The sequence below is a fragment of the Tachypleus tridentatus genome, chromosome 6, assembly GCF_004210375.1.
Source record: "Tachypleus tridentatus isolate NWPU-2018 chromosome 6, ASM421037v1, whole genome shotgun sequence".
Taxonomy (NCBI): Eukaryota; Metazoa; Arthropoda; class Merostomata; order Xiphosura; family Limulidae; genus Tachypleus; species Tachypleus tridentatus.
The window spans coordinates 43149082-43174346 of NC_134830.1; the positions used below are offsets into that span (position 1 = coordinate 43149082).

Here is a 25265-nt window from a genome sequence, read left to right on the forward strand (position 1 = left end):
TGGATACGTATCAATATGTAGCTATTCTGATACGTCAGATGTTATGAGCGTAAAGGGATAACATGATGAGGAAATATTTTGTACAGTGAAAACTTCTCATAAAATAAATTATAATAGTTATGTGACTCTGATATCTATAAATTAAAAACGTCTTTTGGCGTAGTTTCCGACTACTTGAAATTAACTCCCAAATATATCGAAAGGTAATAACAGAACAAGCTTATGTACAGTTTTGACAACTTTAATAACTCTATTGAACTATATTAAGAATTTAAAATGAAAGAAAAACAACTGTAAGGTTTATACCGGTAAAGCACAAATGGTTAATAGGTATTAGGTATAGGAAGATGCTTATATGTATCCACTGATGCTGCCTTGCCTCTAGTAAAGGGATTTGAAATTCAGTGACGGCTTACTTACGTAAAATAAGGTTAATCCGACTTTATTAGAATAATTTGCTGGACACTGATGTAAACCGTAACGCCACCTAAGAGATAGCACTTATATATTTGGTTAATGAAAATTCTTGATCATTTGACAGTGCAACGCTGTCATGGGGAGAATACTATGGCTGGAGGCTTTATCACGGTTATTTCGGGGAAAAGGATGCTCGTATATCGAAATAGCAAAGAGATAAAAACCAGGAACATGCTAATTTTAAAAAGGACTATTTATAACAAGGCGAACAGTCGAAGTAAAATATGAGATCTAGTGCTACAAACTAAGGTTTTAGCGATCGAAAATTAATTGTTGCAATAGTTAGGCCTTATTTAATCAATTTAGTCTAACTGTTATTAAAACAATAACAAGACCCCTACAGCACATAGTGCAAAAGAATACTAGCCCTTCCATTGAAGGATATAAAAACCATCAAAGTGGCGTTTCATCTCGTCTAAAATTGGTCGTGCTGCTGCCCAAAAAATTGCATACTGTTATTTTTTACCTTGTCCAATCACGCAAAAAGTGATTTTTAAAAAGTTGCAAATGTTGCACAGGACAATTTACAAAAATCTTACATTTGTGAATAAATACAAAATGCATTACAGACAGAAAGACGAACCGTTCGAAAATATGCCTTCCACCTGAGAAGTAGTTGTTTTTGGTTTTAACAGCGGACGAGGCATGAACTGGAATAACTGCGATAAGTAACAATCGATATACTACGGATTACAAAGTGTTATGGATTTTCCGACGTGTAAAATATGGTTGTCACAATTTTCTTGTGTGATGAAAAGCGTAACATAAAAAAAAAAGTACATAGTAAAACAAAGTTGATTTCTAGTTACTACCAAAACACCGTATCTAGCGACAGTATATTTCTGTGCTATGGGGTTAGGATAGATAGCCCAAAGATATGACCACATCAGGATAAAGCATCAAGTCATACTTCTAAATCCACATCATTAGTTACACAAAGGATGGGAACAGAAACCGGTGTATTCATGTTCTCTTCTTCTCCAATACATCTATGAAATTATCTTTCCAACGCACGGACTTCTGTGCAAAATAATTACTCGCAAGTTTAGAGGAACGTCCACCTGGCGGATAAAAACTTAACAGAGTGTAAGAAACGTTCTATATTGTTACCATCACAATATGAATCAGGAACGACTCGACTGGACTATGACACTATCGGATACAGAGTTATCATAAAAACATAAAATAATCACTAATTAAATTGTTATATTAAGGGTGTGTTAACCCTCAGAGAACTTATGTTAAGGCGATCTTATATAAAATAAGTTCAGATATATCTTAAAGTTATACACATATACAACTTTACAAATTATTATTAAACGAAATGGTTTTTGACCTCATAAAGTTTTTTAGAGAAATGGCTGAGAACGAGAGTTCTAGCGATATTTTTTTGTAATGTTAAGATAAATTATAGTAAACTATCGAATGTTATAGAAGTGAGATACTGTATTACGCATAAAACTATAAATTAATATACATCTCCTTGTTTCCCAACTATTTATACTTTAACATGTATATAAACTGTGTTCCGACACAGACATCAAGCACGTTTGATGCCCAAAACAAGTCATCCGATATAACATGGCGTTTAATCGACAATTTATATCCTTGTGTTATACATCATAACAAATCGCCCGGCATGGCCAGGTGGGTTAAGGCGTTCAACTCGTAATCTGAGGATCGCAGGTTCGAATACACGTCGCACCAAACATGTTTGCCTTTTCCGCCGTTGGGGCGTTATAATGTCATGGTCAATCCCTCTATTCGTTGGTAAAAGAGTAGCCCAAGAGTTGGCGATGGATGTGATGACTAGCAGGCCTTCCCTGTGGCCCTCGTGTAGCTTTGCGCGAAATTCAAAAACAAACTATTTTTACCCTTAATAACTTCATCGTGTAACAAAAAAAAAAAAAAAATCAGCCTTCCCTCAACCAGTAGCACAATTGTGTGTCTGTGTACTTCTATTACGGGTTTAGATGCTCATGGGGGGTATAGCACAGATAGTCCTTTGTGTTTATTGACAACAAGCAATTCAGATTTATCTACAAGGACTACAAAAAGAGCCATTTACAGATCATTGGCCAGGTGGTTAGGACTCTCAACTCGTAATCCGAGGGACGCGGGTTCGAATCCTCTTTGCACCAAACATGCTCGCCTTTTCCGCCGTGGGAGCGTTATAATGTCATGGTTAATCCCTCTATTCGTTGGTAAAAAAGCAGCCCAACATTTGGCGGCGGGTAGTGATGACTAACGCCTTTCATCTAGTCTTACACTGCTAAATTAGGGACGGCTAACGCAGATAGCTCTATTGTAGCTTTACGCGAAGTTAAAAAAAATAAACAGATAATCTTGATAAATGCTGATGTGGTCGTGTAAACTCTGTCGTCGTTTGATGCGTTATTCAACGCAAAGTTTTGTGTAAAGGAAAAGAAATGATAAAATTCCAAAGAACATTTATTCAGAATGTGTATGTGTTTTTGTATTATAAATCTGTGTACACCGAGGTGGATCAAACCCCTGATTTACCGTTGTAAATCCGTAGGGGAACATTTATACAGTATGATTCTATTGGTTTTAGTGTTTTACTTTCCCGGCCTTTGCTACAAGCTCGGTGAAGAAATTAACATATTATATTGTTTACATTATATTATATGAATAGTGGTAAACTGTAACATTAACGAGAAGTAACTACTGCAGAAGATATTTTAAACACCACGTTTTAAACAACCATTTCAGTTCTCTTCTCAATTTGGACCTGATATGGCCATGTGATTAGGTCGCTCGACTCACAGTCTCAGGATTCGAATCCCCGTCCCAATAGACATGCTCGCCCTTGCAGCTGTGGGTTCAGTTCCACTATTCCTTGGTAAAAGAGTAGCTCAAAGGTTGGCAATGGGTGATGACGACTAGCTAGCTGCCTTTCCTCTAGTCTTTTACTGCTAAATTTAAGGACGGCTAGCGTATACAGCCCCCGTGTAGCTTTGTGCGAAATACTAACAAATCAAACCAAATTATTCTCAATTTACGAATAAATCCCGAGAGCCCCAAATACTCTTAATCCATATTTAGAAACATTTTAAAATGTAAAGGATGTTTTTTTTTTCCATATCAGGTTTTACGTAAACCCGTAGATCCAGCTCCAAGACTCACCGACATGGTTTTAAACTCCCTATGAAGCTAGCAATTTAAAAATTTCTAATATTAAAATTTAGATTACAGTTTTAATCCGATTACTTATATGATAATACAAATTTCTAAGTAAATCAAGTCAGTCAAACCAGAGAGCATCAACATTCACCTTGTTCCACATTTTAGGGCTTTCTTCATGACGTTTCAACAAATACACATTGATAAAACCTGTGAAAGGAGTTAAAAATCAATACGGAATCATGGTCACAATTGAGGATTAATATAATTGTAACTAATTTATCAAAATCATTTCATTTCTCGAATTTTTTATCATTTTTATGTCCACCGTTTTAAGTTATAAGTATCTTGTGTCGATAGACTCCTTTCTTAGTCGTAATTATAAGTATATTGTATCTTGTGTCGATAGACTCCTTTCTTAGTCGTAAGAACTTCTTGAAAACCCATACTTCAAGTTTAAAACCCAATAATTAAACTTCTCATTGTCACGTTGATTACAGAAGCATTATAAATGAAACTATTGAGCCTGATAGGCCATAATATAATTGTTTTATTTATTGAAGCTGTTTATCACACAGTTTTCAATTCCACAAGCGACCAGGACCACTGATAACGATACCAGGATGAGAACACTGATAACAATACCAGGATGAGAACCTAGGCCTTACACTCCCTCTTCAATCACTGACGATGCTTTGTGTTGAGGCTTTGGTTATGAGCTATTGCTTTAAGCGCAATTTCATCTGCAAATGGTTTTTTTTTTTTACGTTACAGTAATTTCAATGTTATGACAGTCCTTTTTTACATGCTTTCCAATGTCAATTACCCACGCGCAAACAACAACTCCCGAAGGCTCTTGTAACATGTCAAAGGCACATAATTCCAAGTAACATATCTTTGAACGCTATAGTACGAATTACATATTATTATTTCCATCATTTTCATAACAACTGCTTTTTCTTGATGGAACTGTACCTTACTGGCGTCCAGTTTGTAAAAGTACATTACGTCTTCGTGGTATAATGGGGTCAACGAGTTAGCCTGATAGTAAACAGCGAAGTACATCTCAACGTTTTTCTCGACTATCCAGATGTCTATTTATTCTTATAGCTGTAATCTATATCCATAATATACTCATTGTACCAACCACATATTCTACTCATACAGCTTCCGACAGTTGCTCTATTCACACTATGTGCTTTAGAAGCAGTTTTTGCCACAGTTATAGAGCCATGCCCGTGCAAATAAATACCTTGTTTACAGCTTTGAAGGAGCTTGAGTTACTCTCTGAGATAAACTGTTTAACCTTCTTCGCTGCCTCCGATGGGTAACTGTTAGCCGATCGTGGAATAGTCTATTTGTCTCTGTTGGAAACAAGCGTTACACGATTTTTAAATTGCAGAATAGAAGGGCTTTAGGTCGAAAACATCTTGTAATGTTACCCTCTCCGAAGCAATATATGTTTTAAAAACCGTCTGAGACAGCTGATTCCTACCCTCCAACAACTAAGTTACAGGAGGGTCACAACTTTTAACTTAGTTCTTTAGTTATAAATATGCATATTGTGACCATAAGGTAAAACAACAATCTCTACACACTTTGAACCCTTTACTCTTCTGTCGTATTTAATTGCAAATGATAAACCTAATTATCTGGGTATCTTTTGTACATAAGAAAAACGTTTCTTTGTGTTTGATATGAACAACCTGTATTACACTATGTAACACAAATTTTGTTCCTAGATAGTGTGTGTTATTAATTAATTGCTTATGTTGTAAAGTACAGAAAATGGCCATTATTCCCTTCAAACTTTGCTTTTGTGATCTGGATAACGAAATTTATAAATTAACCTATTTTTCTGTGTAAAAAACGGGAAAATTTGCACATTTTCATTTACATAAAGTCTGAATAAAACAACATATGAATCAAGATTTACATGTATTTGTATTAAAGTTATACAAAAATGTTTAAAAGTGAGTACGTTTTTGAGATTTGCGACTGTAATGTAAATCACTTCCACGTATCAGTCCCCAAATGTAGTCTCCCATCATGTTTTCGTTATACGCTCCCAGGTCACAAAAGCAAAGTTTGAAGAAAAAAAAAAAAGTCTTTTCCATTTACTTTAGGCATAAGTAATTGGGAAATAACACTTTCTGTCCAGGAACAAGAAAAAGTAAAAATTTTGTTACCTAGTGTAATCCAGTACTAAGGTGACAAAGTTACTTAATAGTGAGAGAATGTTGTGTATCAATATATTTAAATTATATGTTCAAGATATTTTGTAGTTCATATGGAACTACAAATATGGAAGAGTGAAATATGGACGTGTGGAAGTAAAGGAGGAAAGACTGACTCATTCCAGCAAGAATTTAATTTATAAATCTCGATTCATAAATAAAATTTGTTTTCACAACATAGTAATATACAAGAAAACACAGACATAATAAACCAGAGGTTAACAAAGAAATCTAATACTGGTGAGAGAGAAAAAAGAGTGAGAGAGAGAGAGAGAAAAAATCGCTGGAGCCGAGAATATATTTATCAAACCTAAACAATTAACAAAAAAAACCTTCCAAGACGATAATCATTACTTTCTTTTTGTACCATTTCAATATCTTAAAACACGTGGTTAGATCTAATAATCTAAATTGTGTACTTCAAAAACGAATTACGTTTTTAATTAAAAAAATTTAATCAAAATTAGCGACTCTGTTATAACGTATTAATCCATATAATAAAATTAAAGTAACGTGGCAAAATAACACGTAGAAATGAAAACAAAATAATGTCAGAGAAAAAAAAAGTAGCCATTAAAACACTTTATATTGATACTGACACAGCCCAGAACAACAGTCTGATCCGGTTAATAGTTTAACTGGCTTAGATATGTTCGTCCCCCTGGAGTTTTAACAAAAAGCAACTTATTAACATCAAGCCAGGAATAACGTATATAATTACCACATGCCTATGAGTCCTTCTTCATTACACTATTCTTTTCACCGGATACTTTTTATTTTGTATACATTACCCTTTAGACATGATAACCTAATATCTAGGTTTGCTGAAAAAGTGTCTCAAACAGCGTTACTAATTTATGATGAACAAGAGAGCGACTATTCACACATCTTTGTTATACATATCAGTATCAATAGAGAAACAACCAAAATAATATTTATGAGGATCCCTAATCGTTAAAGAATCATCGATACATTACTCTCTTCTAACATGTCATCACACCTCACGATATAATTATTTTAAGACAAGATATAATATACAAACATACATACAGTATGAGCCTTCTCAAATCGCCACGAGACATAGCCCCAACTACGTAATTTGCAAATATTTTTGCACCGAGCAAAAAAAAAAAAAAAAAAATACGGGACAGTAATATCATCCAAACTCTTATCACTCGTAATAAAACAAAGCACACCTACTTACATTTAAAGGTACATTTTTACCTTGGTAACATATAACCCGGAAACTGGGCACTTCTGTAGTGCTCGCAAGATAGTGCTTTAAGCAACAAACAACAAAAATATTCTACTGGACAATACTCTTTTAATGTTAAAAGCTAAAAAAAAAACACATCTGGGTTAAAATATAATTCTTCATAGCTACATTTCTTCACTTCAAAAGAAAGTTATTTCCAGCGAGAATGTTTCTTTCATTCGTTTCCGCGAGAAACTAATACAAAGCGCTGTTTCTGTTGTTTGTTTGTTTTTTTTTTGAAGGAGAAACGAACTCCAAAACTTATCTCAACATGAATATGGTTGTAGTTTATAATTCATTGACGGCCATATGCAGTGAACACTCGTGACAAGAAAATTTATCTTTCATTATATGTGTATAAATCTATAGTCCTACTCTGTAGAAATGACAACTAAGTCTGAAGGTTTGAAGATCGCCGAAAAAGAAACTGAGAGTTTCATATGCACTATTTTCTTTTTTATGCGTAAAGAAAAAGAAATTTCCATTTGACTTGAAAACATACTTCAAGAAATATACCAGTATAACATATCAATAATCTTGTAGGTTGTATATCTCTAGATGCTCTTGTGAGTTACACCGTACAACAACATAAAAACCACAAGCAACGTTCGCATTTCATTTTGAATCTCCATGTGTGTGTGTGTTGTTCTGATTTTTTATGTTTTATGTTCTTACTTTTAAGAGCGTATATAAATAAGAAACCTGGAGGTAATAAAAATGACTTCAAGTTTTTAGACTTCTGTGTTTAATATTATTCTCTAGGGAAGTTAATTCCTGTTTCTTCATAATGGATAACACAGCTTCATTAAAAACAAAACAGAATAAAACAACAACAACAGTTGCACATAAAACAAATCCAAAAGAAAAGGATGTTACAAACGCAACGGGTGAACCAACTAACAGAACTTTGTAGCTCAATATGTATGAAGGCAGTTCCATAAAAACTGACAAAAATTTTACCAAAATTGCTTTCTATCGTTTTTGCTTTACAAAACTAACGCAGTCTTTGATAAATTCATGTACTCCATTCTTCCTGGTGATTTCGAGCAACTAAACTGAAATATGCAGAAACTGAGATTTCACGCTTTTAAAAAGCCCTTTTTTATGTGGTAAGAAAACTGAATTTAAAGATTCTAAAACCGTTAGAGTCTAGTTAGGATCCGTTTTAGAAAAACAAATATTTTCGTTAAAAATTTTAGGACTGGTGAATTATTAATTTCAAACTGCCCAAAACAAAGTAATACCTAAATCTGTTGCCCAAAACATAGTAATACCTAAATCTGTTCATCTGGAAAGTTCTCAAGCAACTTTTCACTGATCTCAATCATTCTATCTTCTTTTTCTTAAGTTTTGGTTTCTCTGATGTAAAATTAACACGTAAATATAATTAAATACGTTACTAACGCACTTTAATAATGTATGCATTTTGGATCAAGTTATTTAACACTGGTATGTGATTTACATTAATATTTAGGTTTAGCATAATATATTCCAGGTGGAGCTTTTCTTTAAACGTACACAAAGCAGCTTATCAAATTCTTATAATAGTTAAAAAATAATGACACGTGACAATGTGGAGATAAAACGGGTGTTCAATAGACGTAGAAAGGCACTGATTATCAGGTACGACTGCTTCTCGTACAGTGCTAAAGTATATATAACACGTATGGGATGAGGCCAGTTGTGGAAGCAATCTCTGCGCAACGTATATGCTTGTACCTGTACGTATATAGATGTATAACTTCACGATTTTGCAACATAAGTTACTTTTCATTTTCTCGAAAAATCACAGATTATCTTATGAATGACAAAAAAAATATATATAAGTTTAAAGAAAATATAAACTCAGAACTAACTGATAAGTTTTGTTCTAATGATCTTATATAAATTACTGGCTAACTACTGGCTGTAGTTTTAACAAAGTTAGATAAAACTACCACAATGTGGGAACATTTATAAAGCTTGATTTAGACGATACATCCAAATTACTTCCGACAGTCACATACTTGTAATCACTATGTATACACGTAACCATTCAGCTTCAACAAACGAGTCCATGAAGACGAATAATCAAAAGAGACTGAATCATAATCCGATATAAAAGATTCTAGTAAGAAAGGAAAGACTTACGATATTACCAATCAAAAGCTAATACAATTAATGTTAAAATATATCGTCCTTCAGTTCATCCTTAGCTAAGTGTCTGGGAAAACAACGTTTAAATTACGTATTTCTTTACGATTTTAGTTGGTATCTCTAACGTAAAATAACTCTGAAAAAAATTTTGAGCCACGTGTCTAACCGAGATTTTTGTTTTAAATGCAATAGATTTGAATGTCTTTAGTAGCCCTCTTAAAATCGCGAATATTAGCTCATCACTTCGGTAATAAAATTAAACAGAACGCTAAGACGATCCGAAAGACCATATATATAAATATACAGTCATGTAAGCACTCAAATTTCATTTTGTTTGTAAGCACGTGGGATTATCGTCATTAAACGTAACTCCAAAATTACTGACAAACAACGACATGGTTACGTTGGCAGGATTCAAATCCGCTGACATCTTTGTCTTATTAATATTTACAGACGCGTTTTCTTTACAGAGTTCAAAACTGTCTTTTTCAGTCAGTTTGCAACCTTATTAAAGTTCTGTACGTTCAGACCGAGTTTTGAAATCTCCCCCTTTTCTGTCCAACAAGGATAAAAATTAATATTGAAAAAAAAGAACTCTAATCATCACAAGATGACGTTTGAAAATGTATACGATCACAGAATAAACGTAATACACAATTTCTAACGGATTATATCTAATAATAGCTCCTAAATCTATGGAACAGAACAGGAAAAAATGGAATAAGGTGTTACAGTTAGTAAGGTGTTTCCTTTACTCTGCTGTGATTCATCTCTAATAACCGTTTTAATGGCTTTTATTTGTTGTTAGCTAACAGTGTTCCGTGTCTTTTTCGATGTAACATGAAACACTATCTTGGAAATCACATTTAATGCTACATAACTATCTCAGTTCTGCAATACTTTTGCCTACAATTGCTTTACTTTCATTTAAAATGTTGATTCTCTTTTCTTTTCTCTCAGGTTTAATTCAGTTTCGAAAGATATAACTTATACCAATTTTTCTTTCCTAATAATATTCTTCCAAATGACAGGCAAAGAATCCGCTTTCACTTTGAGCGAACGGAAGTTTGTACAAAGGAGACTCGCCGTGCCTTCCATGATGTAGTTTTAGATCCCCCGTACACATAGTAAAAAAGGTTTTGAACCTCGACACTGTATATTAACATACATATTTATAGGCACTTAGACAAGATGAGATCGGTCTTTGTCCGGTCATTTGGAGCAGGCCTTAGTTCACGGTTTGACTCGAAAATGTGACTCGGTACGTTGCGCAAAATTGTTAGATATAATTTCTAATGAGTTTATTTTATTTCTGTCCACCTTCGCTATTGGGCAAAAGACTAATGTGAGTAAAATAACGTTAGAATAATTTGTCTAAAACTATTCATTTAACCGTTAGTCGACGCAGGTATACACCTGGTGGAAACGTTTAGAACAAGCTGTTGAGCACTGACCCTCAACTATTGAACAAACGTTCTCCACGTATAAAAGTGTCTGCAATAATCTAACAATTTCCGTAACGAACAAATGTATGAAATAATTTAAGTTACTACTAAGACAATAACGTTGAAACTCTGTTGGTGATTATTTGCAAAATAGAAATAATTAAAATAATGTGTTGGGATTGTGGATCTAAATTAAAGAACCTTCTGTTTAAAATTCCCTCTAATAAGATATGGAATACATGAATAACGTTTTCTGAAAAATGAAATTATTATGATTGTCCAATGAAATAAGAACTTCACAATATGTTGGCTTAGCCAAAAGATATACTACATTTCGTTCTAAACCTCGTTTTTTGTTAAAAAAAAGGGAACAACAGGATATTTTAGCTAGGAAAAAGAGCAAATTTGAAGCTGTTACAATTCCCACGGATCAAGGCTTTCAAAAAAAACGGATATGCACCTTTCTTGGTTAACTACGCTTTTAAGCACAGCTGTTCCGCAAAATGGGCTAAACAGATACTAAAATACTTTCAAGAAATTTCTATCTTGGTTTTACCACAGATATGTTTTACATCGTGCAAACACGATGAAACATGTAGAAAGACAATTTATGTTTTTTTTTCTCTTCAATGCAGTGGAGAACATTACTAGTAGTGCATATTTTAGCTATAGACAGATAAATTTTGACACCTCATACACAACACAAACACACGCACACACACACACACACATATATATATATATATCATATCATATAAACGTGGAGCTACTCAAACAATATCTTCCCATTATATTAATAATGCACAAACACAAATAACCATGACACCAGAATGAATGTTCTAAGTGTAAGAAGTTAATAGATACTATTGCTATCAACGCTTTACGGGGTTTCTCTGGAGTCCGAATCTTTGCTATATGAGATGGCGACTTGACTCATCTGCTTGCTTTCACTGCTTTCAAGAGACTCACCATCCCTGTCTGCTAATAAAGGGTTGTTATCAACTACACATTTTCTCATGTGTTTCTCCAGTGTACTTACAACAGAGAAAGGCATGTTACACAAGCGACAGCGATACACATCTTTTCCAAACCGACCGTGGGTCTTCATGTGTCTGGTTAGTTTTGAGCTCTGAGCACAAGCGTAACTACACAATTCACATTTGTATGGCTTCTCGCCTGTGTGAGACCGTCTATGAACTGTCAAATTGCTACAATTCTTGAAGACTTTGCCACAAAACTCACATGTATCGTTCCGCCGCTGTTCTTTGGGTTTGGGGGTAGTTGTTGTGCAAGGCGTGCTAGTCCCTGGCAAGGGACTAGACGAACTGCTTGTTTTGTTGGAGGTGACCGCCATCAAGGCACTTTCACTGGCTGACATTTGGTCAGTGGTGGACGCACTTCCTTGGTAGTAGTCACGTTGGGGAGATGGAAGCCACATTCCTGCATAAAGACTGTTCTTTTCATGTTGACGGTCTCCGACAGCAAATTTGCCATGTTTCTTTGAATCCAAAACATCGAGAAGACTGTGGCTAAAGTCTACTGGTGGCTCTCTGGGCTTACTATTTTTCGAACCATCTGAGCAATCTAAGCCATTTTCAGGTAATGTATCAGTGGATCTTGCCTCAGACTTGATTTTTCCTGAACTGCTTTCTTCTAAAGCCTGTTTATAGGCATCATTATATTGTTGTATATTACCTAATCCAATCTTTTCCAAAACTTCGCCCAGTAAAGACTGTCTTTTTATAGGTGGATTTGACTGTTCTGTTTTACCAATTATATCCTCCTGAGTAGGAGATTCTGAAATACTCTTGGGTGTAGTACTTGTCGTCATATTTTCAGCAACATGTTCTTCTAGTTCCTCCTCTTCCAGTTCTTCTTCTTCATCTTCCAAGTCTTCTTCATCCTCATCCTCGTCGTTTTCCCCTTTAACTTCTTCTTCGTTATTCTGATCAGCATCATCTTTCACATCTGGTGTGGACCTTCCGGAACCAACAGTGGCACATGCTGCCAAACTTTTTTTACCTTTTCTATGAGTTTTCATATGCCTTTTTAGTTTACTGGCCTGAGTACAAGCGTGATTGCAAATGTTACATTTATAAGGTTTTTCGCCAGTGTGTGATCGACGATGAACCGTTAAGTTGCTCTGGAATCGAAACGACTTGCCACAAAATTCGCAAGACTTTAACTTTGCTGATTCCAAAAGATCACTTGGCGATGGAGACACTGTCTGTACTGGATGAGAAGTTATTGGTTGACTGGAAGCTAATGGTTGAGAAAATTGGATTGGCTGTTTGCCTAAGGATGCATTGGTAGGACTTGTGGCTCCTGCTAACTGGCGTAGCCTCTTAGAATAAAATCATTTTGGTGTTCAAAGCCAAGCCCTATAGACACTCCTCGAGAACGGTCAAAACGCCCTCTGTCCAAAGTATTATGGGTCTCAATCGAATTTACGTTCAAAGAGTTATTGGAGTTCAGCCGTTGGTACGTATCCCCAAGGATGTCTAGCCGGGTCCCTTGACTAGATGGACGGGGTAAGTAGTTGCTTTTGAGCGAAGAATTGAACTGCTTTTCACCCCGGGAATCTGCAAAGTTGCATGGCTGGGTGGATCAACTTCCTTCCTCTAGACACCCGAGTTTGGCCGGATAGCGTAGGGGACACGGAGGATGTTGTAGTTTGTTCCAAATTTGACCTATTTTTCTCTAAATTCTTTTCTAGAATGTTGCTTGTGTCCATATAGATCTTCATGCCATGCACATTCTGCACGTGCTGTAATAGAACCCAAGCTGTGACAAATGGCTGCTCACACGTGGAACACGAATAACTGTTTGGTTCTGAAAATATAAAAAAAAAAATACAAAATTTTCAAATTTTCATTTTGTGAAAACAGGCCAGTTAATTCCACCTTGAAAATTAAAATTACATATTGCATTTAATAATTATGATTATTATAATTGCATTTAATAATTATAAGCACACATACAAAACAAATCAGATTAGTTAAGTTCCCCCTCCTCGATAGCTCAGCGGCATGGGGACTTATAACGCTCAGAATCGGGTTCCGATACCTGTTGTGTGCAATGCAAAGATAGCACATTGTGCAGCTTTGCTCTAAACAACAAATAAACAATCAATTAAATCATTTTAAAATTTCAGTGTTCATCGACTACAACGTTTTCGCAAACATATCAGAGTTACTCAAGTGAAAATTGATTAATCCAATGTCGCACATAAATCATATTACCAAGTTCTGGAGAGAGTAATGTACATTGTGCTTTCTTCTGCGGAACACACATTTTTTTTTCATAGCAAAGCCACATCGGGCTAGCTGATGTGTCCACTAAGGAGAATGGAGCTCCTGATTGTAGCGTTGTAAATCCAAAGACTTACCGCTGTCACAGCTGGGGACGCATATTTTTTTGTTCGTTCGTTTTGAATTTCGCACAAAGCTGCTCGAGGGCTATCTGTGATAGCCGTCCCTAATTTAGCAGTGTGAGACTAGAGGGAAGGCAGCTAGCCATCACCACCCACCGCCAACTCTTGGGCTACTCTTTTTACCAACGAATAGTAGGATTGACCGTTACATTATAACGCCCCCACGGCTGAAAGGGCGAGCATGTTTGGCGCGACCGGGATGCGAACCCGCGACCCTCAGATTACGAGTCGCACGCCTTAACACGCTTGGCCATGTCTGCATATTTTGAAGATGTGCATCGTCTTATCACCTGATGGATATAATCAACCAATGGTACGTTGCCCATTTGTTTTAGATTATTAGGCCTAAAGTAGAGAAGTAAATGTAAGATGATATCCATAAGTAGTGCTTGAATACATTCACAATTATATAGTTTGAACTGACGCTTTTTGGTAATCGAAAATTTATAAGTACAATTTACTTTAATCATTTTCAACTTCTTTTATAGAGATTTGTAATAAATCGGTAGATTCGCAAATTACATAAATATTTCAAAATTACAAGTTCATCAGACCAAACTTCGCTGATGTTCCAATATACCCTAGCGGTCTATCCTAATGCACTGGCAGAATTAGTAGAGCTAGTGACGTCACACCATAACAGCAGGTACAGTTGTAATTAAACATTTATTGCTACAACCAAATACCTATGCACGAGCTTATATTTCGACATTAATAAATGTAATTGAAATTCTAATCAACGACAGGATGGCTAAGTAATCAGGTACTTAATAATTTTCGTACGTGGGCACGAACCGATAAAATAGAAACCGATATTGTTGCAACATGTATTTTTTAAATTTTTCATCACAGATATTACACTATATCAATAGCTATGGCTGAAACCTATTTAAATCTCCTATACATATGCATAAACTATAGTGTGATCATACACTTATGTTATCCTAGTTTAAACGTAAAGTCCATAACATTTATCACGACCGAGTAAGTGTGGCTAAACTTTGTAGGCATAGTTTTTCTGTTTTTTTCACATTTCAGTGGTTTCTTGAGTGACAACAGCACCCGGAGCTACAATGTTTCTATCACATTTCTGAGGAAATGTGTAAATACGAATCGTGATAACAATGTAAAACAATACTACTGTTTTAATATAATACATATTACATAATACATATAGTATTAACTTTATTCGTGTTCACTGATTCATGAAAGAAAAAAGAATAACAAGCACTGTTAAAAAATGGGTGTAGATAAGTCTGTCCAGTGAGCACTGAGCAACACTAAATACGGCGTTTATGTAAACACCTCTCCAGTGAGCACTGAGCAACACTAAATACGGCGTTTATGTAAACATCTCTCCAGTGAGCTGCACGAAATACAGTGTATATCAAAACCTCTTCAGCAACAAACATAAATGTGTGTGTGTATGTATAAACACCTCTCTAGCGAGCAGACGAAATACGGTACGTGCGTAAACACCTCTCTAGTGAACAGACGAAATACGGTACGTGTGTAAACACCTCTCTAGTGAACAGACGAAATACGGTACGTGTGTAAACACCTCTCTAGTGAACAGACGAAATACGGTACGTGTGTAAACACCTCTCTAGTGAACAGACGAAATACGGTACGTGTGTAAACACCTCTCTAGTGAACAGACGAAATACGGTACGTGTGTAAACACCTCTCTAGTGAACAGACGAAATACGGTACGTGTGTAAACACCTCTAGTGAACAGACGAAATACGGTACGTGTGTAAACACCTCTCTAGTGAACAGACGAAATACGGTACGTGTGTAAACACCTCTCTAGTGAACAGACGAAATACGGTACGTGTGTAAACACCTCTCTAGTGAACAGACGAAATACGGTACGTGTGTAAACACCTCTCCAGTGAACAGACGAAATACGGTACGTGTGTAAGCCTCTTCAGAATAAAGCACTAAATAAAGCGTGAGCAAACCTCTTCCTGTTATTGCTCCAGTTTGATATACTATTCTGTAAATAACTGAAATGTAAAAGATAACTGGTTGCATCTAAATTTTAAACAAGAGGTTTAATAGTTTCAAACATTTAATCATAAAATAAAGACACATTTGTGAAAGCAACCACCTATATCATGTCATCTTTCCTGTCTAATAAAGTAAGCATAAAATATTTTAAATAATTATTTTAAAAACTCCAAAGAACATAAACGTATTCAGTGCTAACATTTTCAAACAATCTTACTTATCTGCAAATAATAAGTTATTAATCTTGTATAAAATTCGTTTCTGAATATGAAGCCATATTGAGCCACTCATGAGCTTCGCGATATGTTCTCACAGAACGTATAATATTTTTTTCATAGATTATAGGTGTACTACGCAAGTTAGTACTTTACTAAAAAAAATTTCCTGTGGTTGGAAGTTGAAAAAAAAAAACAGATGAGGAGAGAAAATAAAATTGGAGATGTAGTTTTAAAATAAGACTGATGGTTACACGTATACGTGGCTAAGTCATGCACGTAGAAAATATTTGTTACGTGAAGTATATAATAAAGCAAGGAGAATGAATTTCCATAGTTACCAGCACAAAATGAACGTTTTGTGCTCTTATAGACCTCTCACATACATACACATGACATTCTACTTCGCAGATTTAAGGCGGTATTAAGTATTAGCTGTACAGATGTATACTTAAGATACATACACTACCTTATGCTCAATACCTATACTGTATATACTTCAGCAGCAATGACGTACGCACGTCATAAATAGCCGACGAGCTAGTGTTAGCCAATTTGTTTAGAGCGTTGCACTAGTGAAGTTGCGAATGCTTTGGCGACTATTTTATTCTTAGGGCATATTATTCCCGGGAAGGCTAGTAGAAAAAAAGAAAAAAAAAATTAAACATAAGCTTTATTTGTGGCGAGTCGAAACGTAATCACTTCAATTCGTTCCGAAGTATAATTTTCATGGTTAAGAAAAGAAAAGAACAATATTTGAAAATAAAATAAATATTCAGCCAATCCGTATGAGAGTTGGAATGTAATAAAAATTTCTGTTTTACACGCATTTTAAATTTATGGAAATTTTATTGCAAATAAAACTATCAAATTATAGGTAATCCTGAGTGTATGTGTATATATATATATATGCATATATCATATAAACAAACTCTGATTTAGGATATTTGAGTATAGTTGTTTAGGGGCTATTTGCGCTAGCTGTCTATAATTTTGAGCTGGTATACTAACAGGAAGGCAGTAAGTCAATAGCACCCACCGCCAACTCTTGGGATACTCTAATCTAATATCGGAATTTTCTGGTATCTTTTACGATATATAAATAAAAGCAAATTATGCAAAAATCTAAAGTTATATCAATGATAAAACAGAATTTTATGTCTCTAGTGGCACAGGAGTAAAGCTGTGGACTTACAACACTAAAACTGGGGTTTCCACACTCTCAGTGACCATACTGCAGATAACCCTTTAGTAGTTTCTTGTTCAACAATAAAAAATGAAACATAGAAAAATATCTGTAGGTAGCAAATATTACTTCGAATATCTTTAGCTCTCACGATCTTTAACAAAAGAAGGTGTTATGTCATGAGAACTTAAAATTTCGAAGCGTCTTTTACAGTGTATGTTGTGATACATTTGTAAGAACGTTTTTTTTTTTTTAAATCTGGTCATAAGTGTCTATAAATATTACCGTCAGCATTCGCATGCGTTAATATGTTTGTCACGCGTGGTTGTTTTACTTCGATTTTGGTTAAGATATCTAGTAGTTAAGTAGTCTATACTTCGGGGTGTATACTAACAATCGATTAAATGTACATGCAATTAAAAGAGTTATTAGTTCCAAGACAGTAACGTAATTTGTAATATCTACTTCATGAATTATTAAAACGTTTATGAAAATCTGATTTCCAACGGAACGTTGAAATACACCTGTTAAAACTACACCGTCGTGTGCATTAAATTCGTATACTAAACATTAAAGAAAAACTAAGTGTAATTACTAATAATTAAACATGAAACTTGCAGCGTTCGCTAGCTCGTAGTATGCTCTGCAACGCTTTAAAAAGAGAATTCATATTATACACGTTGCTGCTACACGGTTTTAGTAGTTCTATCGGCAAAAAGAAATATATATTACCTTATATATATGACAATCTTCATAATGGTTTGCAAAGCAAGCTGTTACTGTCTAAAGATTAAACATGACGTCATAATAAAACATAACGCTTTGACAAAGGTACCACTACGTTCTTTTTTACCTTACGTAAAGCCCCGCGTGTAATGAATAGTTTGTAATTTACATGAACAATCAAGAGATAATAACACATCAACAATAGCTTTGCACATGTACGACACACACACATACATACGCGTAATTCTTTATGCTTTCCGGTAAAAAAGCAAGTCTGACAATAACTATGTAAATCGTTCTCGTGAAGCTCTGAGCATGCGCTTAGTGGAAAAGGTTCCCACTTTTGCATTTTTATATATATTTTTAAATCGGATCATTATATGGACTTCGATTCGCTTGCTCACTCCTACAGCAGCATTAAAGCGATGGTAGCTTCGGTCTCTTCCTTCACAGGAGATGTAGTTAGGTACATCACGTATACACGGACTGTCCAGCCTGCTGTCTCTCGCTGGTTCTGCAAACGTCATTAAAATATTGATTTCAACTTAGGAACAGTTGAACTGTGTGTTTAAAATGTCTAGTTTGGCAGCCGTACAGCCAGACAACCCGATCAATATTTCTAATAAGACGTTTTCCCTCAGTTCTCTTCCTTTCTCCCTGTGTTTCTAGTCATTTAAATAAATGGCATCATCCTCATTTACCACATGTTCCAACCTTTATCTTCCTGTCTCTTTTTATCCTATATTCACCACATGTTCCAACCCTTATCTTCCTGTCTCTTATTATCCTATATTCGCAGCTATTTTTATTCTTTCATTTTCCACCTTTTTAGTATCAATGATATTTTCTGCTTTCACTTCTCTACCAATAAAAATAAAAACGCTAAAGAATTTAATTTAGTTTGGAATGAGCTAGTCACATTTCTAATTTGAAATAGTATATACTTTATAAAGCAAGCTCGTATGTCTGCCTCGAACAGTACGTGATGGGTTTATGATGAGTTTCGTACGAATAATAAAAATTTGAACCTAGCGGATGAAAAAAAAATTATTTTAAAAATTAATTAGCAATAGTTTTTTTGTTAAAGCTGACGACTGTAATCGTGGAGTAGAATAAGAGTCGGCATGTGAAAGGTGCAAAATAATGTAGTTAAAATACACATACAAACGGTGAGCTCGTTTCAATACCTATTAGTAAATACATTTTGTTTTGAATTTCGCGCAAAGCTACTCGAGGGCTATCTGCGCTAGCCGTCCCTAATTTAGCAGTGTAAGACTAGAGGGAAGGCAGCTAGTCATCACCACCCACCGCCAACTCTTGGGCTATTCTTTTACCAACGAATAGTGGGATTGACCGTAACATTATAACGCCCCCACGGTTGAAAGGGCGAGCATGTTTGGTGCGACCGGGATTTGAACCCGCGCCCCTCGGATTACGAGTCGAACGCCTTAACGCGCTTGGCCATGCTGGGCCCAAAGTAAATACGCATGGATATATTTTATTACAAAATACAGTAACAATAACCATAGTGATGATGAGGTGAAAACTTTTGTGAGTAATATTCTACAGGATTACACCCAACATAAAAATCACCAATTTTCTTAACAATATTTATCCTTCATACCTCTGTGTTTTGTTTTGTTTTTACATTCAATTTCCACTTCTATTTGCCTTGATGTTTCATTTCGTTGGTTAAATACATATGCTTATGTAGATAGACGTACACCTGAAAGAAAGTTTTGAATGTCTAATTTATCTTCATTACTATCGAGGTATAAATACATGCGTACGCTGACAGCAGTGTTTTCTACAGTTTCGATGTATTTCACATCTGAACAAAGATTGCGAACGTTCATATCCAGTCACAACGTCCTTCAATTTTGACAGGAGAGGAGGGAGGAGTCGAAAGAAGGGGAGTACGTTTCCCCAAGACCCCCATCACAGTATTTGTAGAGTATTGGCGGTGAATAGGAGAATGGGTCTTCATATCAGGGACTATTCCTGACCTGTATCTGACTACACGGACGATTCTGTGGTCCGCATGAACGTCATTACTCATTCTAATCGTGTGAAACCGCGAAGGCAAATGATAAAGTCTAAAAATATATGAAAACATCTATCATCTTTAACATTTGGGCCATTCAATTTCCACCCGCGTTCCTGTGAATGGAGAGCACAGAAATTCTTCTGAATAAGTAAAGTACGGTTCATTAATTTATATTCCGCTGTATAAAACTTACGTTTAACCAGTAGAAAGATAGCGCCATTAATCATTAAGCCTACATAAGGTGCACCAATCACCATGTGTGAAAATTGGGTTTTCTTACTCTTTAATCTCACCAGCAATGTTGTCACCATAATTATTGATCTCGATAATTTGTAGCGACTACTGTCTATACAAATGTTTCAAACATTTTTTTAGCTAATAATTCAATATCATCTAAATCCCCATGAAGCAGGGGGGAAGGTGAGAGTCTTGAGGCGTTCCATTTTAACATTACGCGTAATATGTAGCAAATACTTTTTACATGTGATATCAATAGTGTCCTCAAGATGTACGTAAGTTATCGTATTAACATGTGTAAAGTTAATTTTACGTTGTCGTTTTTGGCAATTGGTGATAAAGTGACATCGTAGCAGAACCCTGAATTTCTGAGCTGACGAGGTGGTTGCTAATCCGTGCGATACAACGAGATATCCCACACATTAAACCTCGAAGTATTATAAAAGTCAGAGTCAATTCCACTAGATGGTAAGGTGCTGCTACCTGGGTGCCTTTCTTCCGGTCTATAGTTCAAAATTAGGTATGCTGGGATAGAGCTTTAATAACTTTGATATAAATACAAAATAAAAACATGTACTAAGTGTTTTGGGAGTATTCAACCATTCGTTGTGTTAATACTTTAATGTGAAAATAAATTATATTTTAAGTTTATATATAAACCAGATCCGTTTAAATAATAAATATGCCCACGAACAGCGTAGAAACATCTTGTTAAAAAAAAACAAAATCAAACTGTGAGCACGATTCGTTTCACAAAGCGTCAAATATGAACGAACAAAAGCCACAAAGTTAATGACAACAAACTGAAAACATTCCAATAATACTTCGTAGAAATCGAGACGAAAATACAAACATCGCTTTTATGCTACTATTTAACGTTCTTTGAATTATCTAAAGTGCGTTTTTTGTTGCTATTATTTGTTATCTGTTTCTTCCCACCACGGGTATCGAAACCCAGTTTCTAGCGGTATAACTGAAGTGTTTGCCCAGAGGATCAAGTGTAAGCTCCTTATATGATAAACATACTCATGTTTAATAAGATTTGGAGATGGCTTGAACAGATAATGAAGGAAACTTTATTACAAGTACAAATGTACAGCGTTTCGACAAGCTTTTGTTAAGCAATATCCGGTCACGTGACCTCTTTGTTCTACATTGTATCTACAGATATTTTAAGTACTTGTACCTTCTGATGACAAAGGCTTATCAAAACGTTGTACAGTTGTTGCTTTTAATAAATTTTCTTGTTTGCTTGTTTTGAATTTCGCGCAAAGCTTAACCCTAACTACTAAAGCGCCCTAACAACTTAGCCATACCGAGCCCCAATAAAGTTTCTATTGACACCCACTGAAGCCACCTTCAAACTTTTATTTTCTAAAAATAGGTTATTGTCATCAAATTTGGACACCTGTGTTTTTGTTACATAAAGATCTGTTATCCAGTTCATATGTGCTTGCTTCAGGAACATTAAAGATGTATAAGTTACCAACTGGACAAAGTGCGTCATGCGTGGATCTGGTTTCTTCGGTTACCTTATGCACACAACAGAAACGGCCAGGTCGACGAGTTCTGCGTCAGAATTTGGTCCATGTTTCGACCAGGGAAGGTCAGGTTCATGTTCCTTCCTAAAGTCAAATATAGCCCTCACTAATTTTGAACTTTCGACCAAAGGAAAAGCAACCAGTTCGCATCCACCATCTCAGTGGCTGTTCTTAAACCGAACAAATATATCGGCTGTTACTCTTATAATGCATCCAACGCGGAAACTGCTAAGTGTGTTTAAGTAGCACCGTGCCTCGAATCCGAGACCCTATAATCATCAGTACAAAAACCATTAGACTTACTCGAGTCTGTGTGGTAACAAATTCAAATAATTTATGTTGCACTTCATATTTTAGCTGTTAAAGATTCTGAATCCACTACATCAGAAAAAAATTGTGACAAGTTGTTGTTGTTGCTAATTTTTAAGGATAAAGTTACACAATGAGCTATTCGCGCTTTATGTACTGTGAGAAATCGAGCCTCGAATTTTAGTGTTTTAAGTGCGGAAGCTTACCGCTGACCCACAGTTGGACATGGCCAAAAATATATGTATTTTTTTACTACTGCTGATGAACTTATGCCCTTTCAACAAAAAATGAACCAGCAACAACATACGAGAAAAATTATAAGAATACATTTTATATTCCCTCTTCCGCGAAATGTTTTCGTTCCGTCCAATATTCACGTCTATCTAACCTGTAGCCTCCCTCTCTTCTTCTCTTCTTATTTTCACAACACCCTCTGGTTGTATCTCCTCCATGGATGATCTACGTTTTCTTTGACTCGTTTCCGGCCCACCAGGAGACATGCTTTTAGATAGGCCTTCCTCAGGTTCTTCATCAGAATTAGATTCTGCTAAGGAAACTGAGGAAGGCCTCACTTTTTCCTCGTGCCCTCGGATCAAGATTGGTGTACTTCTGTTACTGTTTCCTTTACTGATGGGAGCTGATGATACACTGGATCTTCGAGTTGCCATCGCAACCGTGTCTGCCTCATTCTCATCACCACTAATGTCGTTTCTCTCATCATAGAGCAGACAGTTTTCTTTGTTACAACTCCGCACTTTGTGCTGAATAAACTTCAAAATGTCGGATAAGGCAAAATCTTTATGACAAACACCGCAGGTCAGGATATCTTGTAAAAGTTCAGGGTCGGCTGTAGAAGAAAAAAGAAACAAATTAAAACGGTGATGATACCAAACAGAAGTAGAAACAACAACTAAATAATCAACTCATTATTATTCAGATTTTAGGAAAATATAGGAGCCGAACTGTAAAGGTCAACACATCTAAGTCTTACTGAAGATAAAACAAAATAAACGTTAGTAGCTTTCCTTACTTAGTACCAAAACTCTGTTGTAATTTTACTGTGCCACCTTTTACTTCCAATGAGGTTCTTATTCCTCACTCTACAACATTACATTATTTTTATTATTTGTTCTTCAGAGAAATATTTTTTTTTTATGTTTTAAATGACAGCGTACGACATCACTACCTACTGATTTATCAACAGTTTTTATTTTTATTTTTTACATGGCAGATGTTTTATTTTTATTTACAACGGGTGTAGCCCCCAGTAGCACACCAGTATAAATGCTGGCTTCTACAGCTAGAACCCGAGTTAAGATACCCTAGGAGGGCATAGCACAGATAACTCCATTGTGTAGCTTTGTGGTTACCTGTAAGGAAACAGATACAACGTCTTTACCCAACCGGTGAAACAAAGCTTTCTATTTTTTTTTTAGAAGAAACTTAAGAAGGGCTTATTTAATTAAAAATATTGATTCCTGGGTTGAAGGGATTATTTAATGAGAAATATTGATTCCTGGGTTGAAAAGGTTATTTAATCAGAAATCTTCAATTCCTCGATTGAAGGGGTTATTGAATTAGAAATATTGATCCCTAAATTGATGGGGTTATTTAATCCGAGATATTGATTCCTAGGTTGAGGTTTTTTTTAATCAGAACTATTGATTCATCGGTTGAAGGGGGTTATAAAATTAGAAATATCGATTCCTAGATTGATGGGGCTATTTACTCCGAGATACTGATTCCTAGGTTGACGGGGTTAGTTAATTACAAATATTGGTTCCAAGGTTGATTTTGAGTTTTTCCTCTAAACACGTAGCTTTGCTCTGATCGAAAGTTGTTATTAACATCATAATTAATTTTCATTGCTTATATTGTATATCTCACTATTGTAACATAAATCACTTTTCAATATTAAATTACAAAAAAACAACAACAACCCTGACATCCAAAACACTCGCTGAATTGCACAAGTGGGCATTAATTTATCGTAATCCACTTTTCATAAAACCGACATTCAGTACCAAACTGGTACAGAACAACATATTGATAAATCCATATCAAACATTTACGGTTTCGAATTTACCGAACATAAAATAATAACTGGATAATCTACTCTATTCCAGCTAGAAATGTTATACAGAAATATACTGACAAATCCTAATATGACAACCTGGGCATTTCTAGCTACCGTATAGCTAAAAATGTTACTAATGATTAAAGTTGTTTCTTCTGGAAATCTACTTGATGGTTATCTTACATACCGGATCCCGCGCAGCTTCCGACATTGGTAGTTAGAAAAAACAAAAGCTTCAAAAATACGGTCAAATACAGTATGGATTTTAATATACTTCGATTAGTTTGGAGCTGTATCGTTGCGGTAAGATTCAAATTAAAATTCCAATTCTTGAACATTGTTGTATTATTTACGTACATAATATTCCTCTTACGTGATAATTCATGTAAAAAATAAAACGTTATTTAATTATAATTTTTATGGATACAAGACAAGCTCATCAAATATAAAACAGATGTTAATGAAACATATTCAACTTCGAGATCACCCGAATCTTCCTTCGTGTTTCAAAGATAATTCACTACAGGTGGTGGTGTTTGTTTTTTTTTATATTATCACTCAGTGCTAATTTTCAATATACTTGCTTTTAAAAATATAAGTTATAGTTTAATAGATTCGCTTGCGATATTCCGTACGATAAAATTAAGGCCGATATGACCAGTTTATATCAGCATACCTTGAAGTGCTAATAAAGATTAGGTACACGACTGCATATACTATAAACAGTTTACTGAAAATCGAGCTCTTTATTTTTTGTGTTCACAACTTTCACAAGAAATTCACACAG

General features: G+C 35.3%; 2 protein-coding genes across 3 annotated transcripts in view; both read right to left on the reverse strand.

Moving 5' to 3' along the window:
• Positions 1-5976: 5976 nt before the first annotated feature.
• On the reverse strand, positions 5977-12735 carry LOC143252343 (uncharacterized). The gene has a single exon (XM_076504329.1). It carries the CDS (start codon positions 12733-12735, stop codon positions 11575-11577), a length of 1161 nt encoding a protein of 386 aa, XP_076360444.1. The 3' UTR covers positions 5977-11574.
• Positions 10194-25265, reverse strand: part of LOC143252345 (BCL11 transcription factor A-like) — an 83170-nt gene continuing 68098 nt past the window's right edge. For both annotated transcript variants that reach the window (XM_076504331.1, XM_076504332.1), the window contains exons 2-3: positions 22790-23248; positions 10194-13526 (exon numbers count right to left, since the gene is read on the reverse strand). In XM_076504331.1, the coding sequence (XP_076360446.1) occupies positions 13264-13526; positions 22790-23248 (722 nt within the window). In that variant the 3' untranslated portion in view covers positions 10194-13263. The remainder of the gene's footprint in view (positions 13527-22789; positions 23249-25265) is intronic.